This window comes from Columba livia, chromosome 13, assembly GCF_036013475.1.
Source record: "Columba livia isolate bColLiv1 breed racing homer chromosome 13, bColLiv1.pat.W.v2, whole genome shotgun sequence".
Taxonomy (NCBI): Eukaryota; Metazoa; Chordata; class Aves; order Columbiformes; family Columbidae; genus Columba; species Columba livia.
This window is the reverse complement of record NC_088614.1, coordinates 10,247,303-10,254,201: the sequence shown is the minus strand read 5'-3', so window position 1 is coordinate 10,254,201 and position 6,899 is coordinate 10,247,303. Positions and strand designations below refer to the sequence as shown.

Below are 6,899 nucleotides of genomic sequence, written 5' to 3'. Positions count from 1 at the left end.
CTGCTGCTTTGATAAAGGAGAACAGAAACACACAGGTAACTTATTTACACTACAACCTTGAGAAAGTGGCCTACAGAGATTTGAAAAGTGTAGGAAGCTACGGCAGGACACATTCCTTATGATTTACGTGGCCATACACAGTGACGGTAGCACAGCCAGACTGGAAAGCTGCTACCAGTGAAACACACACCCTGTGTGCCCACTCAATTCGTAACACCTGTGGAAAAACAGAGCAGACCAGGCAGCACTTATACAGGGGAAAAATACTTACAAATAACAACTGTGGTAAACTAGTATCTTTGGGATTTGATCAGTAACCGCCTTAGCTTTAAAATAAATTAACAAAAAACTCCCCCTACTACAACAATTGAGGCAACTCGAACTGATTTCACCTCACCTGCCAGTCAGAGTCCACCAGCAGGGATCGAACACTCGAACGACGCGGCGGCTCCCGCTCCTCAGGGACCGCGCTCGGCACGCGCTGCCGGTCCGCGGCGTCACTTCCGCTGCTCCATAGCAACGGCGGCAGCCCGACCATGGTAATGGCGCTACTCCCGTCGGCCCAGCTGCGGGACGGTATTTCTAACGGGGAGACCGGCTGGGGCGGGGGGAGGCGAAGGGCAGGGCCCCGGGGCTGATTTGGGGAACAGCAACGCCGCGGCCTCTTCACAGGGGCCGCGCTGGCCGTTGAGCGGGAGCTGAGGGGGCTGTGGTGTCCCCTCCCTCTTGATGTCCCCCCCCGGTGTCCCCTTACCCTGATTTCCCGCCTCTGGTGTCTCCCCCGGTGTCCTCTCTCCCCACAGGCTGAGGTGGAGGAAACCCTCAAGAGGATTCAAAGCCACAAAGGGGTTATCGCAACCATGGTTATAAACGCTGAAGGTAAAGTGTCCTCTGCTTTCTCCAAGGGACACACTTGGTAGTGCAACGAGCGTGGTAACTCTTCAACACGGAATTGCAGATTTTGAGGTGTTAACACACTCCACTTACAGTGTTTTACAAAGGTGTCATGATTCCCAAGAAATGAGCGTTTCATCTTAAGACGTGAACGTTTGCAAGTAAAGAGCCCTGACAAGTCTTCTCTGAAGAGCTTCCATTACACAAACGATCCTTTTTGAGCTTGCCGACTGACACATTTCTCAAGGCAAAATCACCAGTGCAATCTAATGGAAGAATAACCCAGTTTTCTTCTGTTCGCAGTATTGCTCAGGTTTGCCCTCCCGCTCGGCTGTGCTGCCGCAGTGCCTCTTCACCCGTGGTAGCTCCGCAGCACTGAGGGCAAGCTCACGTACAGCTGTGCACAGATAAGACAACAGCATAGTTTTTAAAAAGCTGGTTTGGATTTCTTCTGTCTCAACTTTGATTTGCAAAGGAGGAAGAACATTCCACTTCCCTTTTTCACATATTAGACTATTCACAGAAAGGTATAAAGTCCCCCCAGGTCCTGTTCAAACTTCCTCACCAACCTGTAGAACACGTGGCCAGAATGAGAACAACAAACAAGACTAGCGCAGGAATTTGGGGGTTAGTTTATCATTTAGAAATGTTTTGACACCAGAGGCGAATGCGAGACAGTCTGTACTCTGTGAAGATGTATTCAAGGTACCACAAAGTTGCATTCCACAAACTAAACCTCAATGTAGGTGTGTAGTTGCAAGATTTTTTAACATCTCCAAATAGCCATAGTGAGCACCGGTCAATCTAGTTACTTCAAATCTTTCTGTAAAAAATGAAATTTAATTTTTCTCTATCTTGAAACATTTAAAACGAGTATACAACTCAAATTAATCACAGTAAAAATACTCAAACCAATGGTACAGTAAGTGAGGTTTCTTAGGCTGTTTAGGTTCCCTAAAAAGGTGAAACATAAGCAGTTGTCTTTTACTAAGATTTTTGTAATAGGTGTAGGTACACTTAGGTGTAATAGTGTGCAGGGGAAATAGCAAGATAAAGATCCCTGACACAAATACTGCCTGTTGTTTATTTTAATGCTCAAAGCTGATTTTTTCACTGAAACACTATGCCAAGTGTATATAGTTTATTTGGAAAATCTCATAGACTGTTGCTATCCTTCACCATTGAGACGGATCACACCACAGCATTTCTAATGAAGGATTTATTTGCCTTTCTCTAATTTGGGTGGTAGAGGCGAAGAGAATTTGTCCTAAAGTAAGCATAGCTCAGCTTTAATCTAAGTATGTCACTAATATCAACTCATTTTCACGTTATTAGACCTTGGAGGATCATTTAACATTTACCATTTTCATTAGAAGTGCTGTATTTGTTGAAGGACTCATTTAGATACAAGGTCATACAAACTTGACATTAATTTATGGCTGCTTTTAAGTGACTTACTATTTAATGCTGTGATTATATAGATATTCTCATGCTAATGTAGTGCTTGGGAACACCTGTGTGTTCCATTAAAACATTGGTTTCAATCTCTGTGTAATAAACATCAGACTACACATCCTACCAATGCAGAATTATTTCTCAAATGATGACACAGATTTCAAGTGATTCAAATAAAGCTTTTCTAGGACAATTATGGAATAGTCTAGTATCTGAGATGGTTCTATAATTTCTTTTGCTTCCCTTGCCTCTAATTCTTTACCTGGCATTCACTATTCTTACATTCTAATTCTTCTTTCATAATCAAACTCTTCAACTTAAGTGCTATTGCTCTACTCATGTATTCCCATCCTGTCCATCTGGAAGATGCCATACAAATGTATGCAAAGAGAAAACTGCTTTGCCGGCTTGTAATCTATTGTCTTTGTTAGTAGGTCAAATAAATTTTTTATTAGTGAAATGAGCTTATTAAAGCAAAACACTTTTACACTTTCATGATTACTGTGAACCCTCTTTTTAGTTTCACCTGATAGTCTATTAATATAAAAAGCATGATTTGGCAACACATGGATAAACAATGATTCATTAAATCATCAAAAATTAATCTTTACTTATGTGTTCAAATTTTCCATAGTTGGGATCAATACACTGTGTACTACCAATTGTCAGTTTTTGGTGGTAATTGGAAGGGCTTGTTCCAGCAGTGGTTTTGCTGGCCACATGCAAACATGCCGCTTCTGCCCTTGGGCTGCTTTCGGTATTTCACTGACAATGTGTAATTTCTATCACTGCACATGCTGAACGCTACGGTTAAAGTGTGGGTTGCATTCTTGCAGCCAAGATACAAACTGGGTGACAGTGTTTAAGCTGATGAGGCACTGTAACTGGTTAAGTGCTACAGAATGGAATTGGATGGGTATTTAAGAGCCTTAAACAGCAATTAGGCTCCTTCTAAAGTTTCATAAAGCAACTCAGTGTTTAATTGCCACTGATTAATATAAATTATACTTTTAAAGGTACATAGATACCTGAAATCAATGTAACTCCTTTCTGCTACAAAACAGAAAAAAAAAAAAATTAAATGCTTGTTTTTTCTCTTATGATCTGCTGTATATGAAAAATATGCAACTTAGCAGAATGATTATTAGAAAATTATTTGTTTGCAGGAATTCCAGTAAGAACAAATCTTGATAACTCTACAACAGTCCAGTATGCAGGTCTTCTTCATCAGCTCACCACAAAAGCTAGGAGCACAGTGAGAGATCTTGATCCCCAGAATGATCTCACCTTTCTTAGGATCAGATCGAAGAAACACGAAATTATGGTTGCTCCAGGTAATATTTCTATGAAAAGAACAACAGTATTGTATGTCCTTTTAATTTTATTTAAATTCTTCATGAATAAGGCTGCAGTAGAAAATGCATTTTGAAAATGAGTATATGAAAAGATAAGCATATATTCACCATGTAACCAGATGTGTTAGGATTTTAATATACAGAGTTTATAGTGTTCAAGCTTGGAGGTAACCAAACAAGTCTGATCCGATTAATGGTCTGGTTTCTGTGGGTTTCCACAAAGAAAAACTGGACAAATACATATATCAAATGCTGTGTGTCTATATATAGTGTTAAAGATAGCAGATCCATTTTAGCTCCAGACAGATGCAAAAAATGGTTTGTTTCTAAAAATTGTTTTTTCCCCTGGTATGTTATCATGACTTCCTAGCCATGGATGGGATTTGTGTCACAGATCAATGTGCAGTATTATCACCAACGTTATTTGCCTTAAAACAACCAGGGAAACGTAGCAACCTGTTTCACACTCATGTTAAATACAAACATATGTTAATTTGTTAGTTGTGTCTCTAAAACAAGGCCAGATGAGCTGTGGTCAGCAGTAGAAGGTGCATCAGGCAATGTAGAAGTGACTGGATGGGGCTGAGATCCTGATGGGTGCGCTGGCTAATTGAGAGATTTATGGGATGCGGGATGTGGACAGAAATCGGGAAGCTTCAGGGATGTCCTGAGCACAGCCCTGGGCAGGATGTGGGCTGTGAGCTGGCAGTGGGGGACAGCTGTCACCGGTCATCCTCCAGCGCTGGTCTCACAGCAAACGTAGCGCCGAGGTGCTGCACTGGCTGTGCGTTCCCTCGCCTCGCTGCAATTATTTATGATGCTGCTATGAAACCAGTGTGTGTGAAAGAAATCTGGCACTGTCATTACGTGTGAACATTAGTCATCAGATGATACTAAGATTAAAATTTTAGTTTGGTTTCTATTTTGGAGCATAAACCTAATGCATTTTTTAAATCATGTTTTTTGCTCATTGATTTAAAAGGATACACTCGACTCCTATTTTGCATTTGCCCTTCGCTTACTTTTGAGCTGACTTTTTGACTAGTAACCATTAAAGCAGGTTGACCTGAAAATAAGTGGTATAAAATATGAAGCTCTTTTGCTAACAGGGAAGATCAGTTGTTCAAAGGCTCGATTGTATTTTAATATAATAGAAGGTGGCAAATGAACCACGTGTGATTTATATTCAGTTGCTTTTGGATGAAAGTGCCAATGCAGGAGCGCAGCTTCTTAACTGTCCAAAGCTGATATGATCCTGCTGAATTCACTGGATACTTTCAATAAATGTTTCATTTAAAAGAGATAATGTTAAATAGCTATCCAACTGCATTGTTTCCAAAACCTCCCCAGGCTTTTAGAATTGGTAGGCGAAGCCTCGCATGCTTAGAATTTATTCAGAGTAGAAGTCTATTCAAGTATTTTCTGCTTTTTTCATGTCTAAATGGGGCTCCCAATTTTGAATAAACTAGTTAGCGAACTGAAAGAAGTTCCCTGCACCTGCAAAAGAGGCTGCAGATGTCTAAAGTTTTTTATTATAACAAGTGTTAGCTTCCAGGTGCTTATCTTGTGACTTTTTTCATCTTGTTTAAACATCTTTACGGTTTCTTGAAAGCAAACCTAACTGCTTACTGCAATAGTTTTAATATGATATAGTAAAGCTTTATGACACAGATTTTTTTTATTTGTAATCTGAGATTTTTGTACAAAGTGCTTACACTTTCTAAATGTTTTTTATATAAATGCCATTGCTTTTGCTTATGTTTAATAAACAAAATGTTGGAGAAGAATAGATGAATAAAGAATATTTATCAGGAAATAAGATAAACATATTTTAACTAAACATTTTTATATCTTTTTGCAGATAAAGAGTATCTCCTGATTGTTGTTCAGAACCCATGCGAATAGTCCCACTATGGCAATATTTTTAGATGGTGATATAGTTCTACTGGTTAAACTACTATTACTTGTTGATATTTAAGTTCAAACATAGCACTAAGTAATTTTACATATAGTGTAACTGTCATGACTGAAATGTTGCCAATTTAACATTTTCAGTTGTAGCTGTATCAATTTGTGTTTGAGCAAATCCTAATGCATATATCAAAATATTGTGTGTTTATCTTGAGACTCAAAAGAGCAATAATAAAACAAAATGCTTCAAACCCTTGTTGATGAATGCTCAAGATATTCTTGCAATTAAATCATTCTCTTCAGGTTTCTAACATTATGTTGGAGGATAAATCATACCTCATGGGAAGCTGTAGATCATGTGTGTACCTACAGGTATAAACATGTCCCTCTGAACTAGAGTAACCACAGGTACATGTACCCAAGAATACAAATGTAGTTCACATCAGTCATGATGGACTGGATACTGCCCTGTCTTTAACCCCTGCTTTTTAAGTTTTCTAAGGGAAGACAAGTGAAAGAAAAGCAATCTTTTATTATTTCCCAATTTCTACGGATGGAAACAATAGCTTCATTTAATATTTGCAGTACTGGGAATTTCAAGCTAAGTTGAGCCTGCACTCAAATGTAGAGCTGCTGTTAGTTTGTTGCTAAGGTAAACAGGGGTGTAATTAAATCAAAACTTTTAATAACTATTCAAGCCTTTACATATAATATAAAAGCCATAAACCTTAGTGACATGGGACAGAGGGTGGGTTAAATTTTATTGATTAATTATTTAAACTCTGAAACTTCAGATTGTCTTCAGTTGGTCACAAGATGGGGTATTTTTTCTAGATATAGGAAGGAAGAACAACAAATGTGTGGGGTGGCTATGAGGATGAAAGGAAAAATGAATCGGTTGAATACCGCTCAGGGGTCTTTGTAGTACATCATATGAATTGTGGTTGAGGTTATGAAACTGATAAATCACCGTATGCCTCAGTGGATACGCAATCAGCAATTTCCTATTAGGACTGTGTTATCTATCCCTCAAAATTTACACCCAGGAGATAATCAAACCTGGTGCTATTTTTTGCAAATTGGAGTGTGTGCTGTGACTCTGCTGAGTAGCCTGGAAAGGCTGTATTTCACTGACAAACCTGGGAGGGTCGGTCCTGCTGCTGGGACAGGAAGGTGTCGGAGCGTTGAGATCTCCAGGGCCGGCAGACAGATCCCACGCCCAAGTGGTAGGAACCATGGAAAATTTGGGGACACTGCATAATAAGAGGAAGCGAACCCAAAGGT

General features: G+C 39.6%; 1 protein-coding gene across 1 annotated transcript; it reads left to right on the top strand.

Moving 5' to 3' along the window:
* The first annotated feature begins 498 nt into the window (after positions 1-498).
* DYNLRB2 (dynein light chain roadblock-type 2) lies at positions 499-5,866 on the top strand. The gene is made up of 4 exons (XM_065028355.1): positions 499-539; positions 804-879; positions 3,516-3,683; positions 5,566-5,866. Exons 1-4 carry the CDS (start codon positions 537-539, stop codon positions 5,607-5,609), a joined length of 291 nt encoding a protein of 96 aa, XP_064884427.1. The 5' UTR covers positions 499-536; the 3' UTR covers positions 5,610-5,866.
* Positions 5,867-6,899: the final 1,033 nt, after the last annotated feature.

What these genes read in the sequence shown, in the direction of transcription:
- DYNLRB2 (XM_065028355.1), top strand. An exon ending in CATGGTTATAAACGCTGAAG is followed by an intron (nt 880 to 3,515) that starts GTAAAGTGTCCT and finishes ATTTGTTTGCAG; the next exon opens with GAATTCCAGTAAGAACAAAT. An exon ending in CGAAATTATGGTTGCTCCAG is followed by an intron (nt 3,684 to 5,565) that starts GTAATATTTCTA and finishes ATCTTTTTGCAG; the next exon opens with ATAAAGAGTATCTCCTGATT.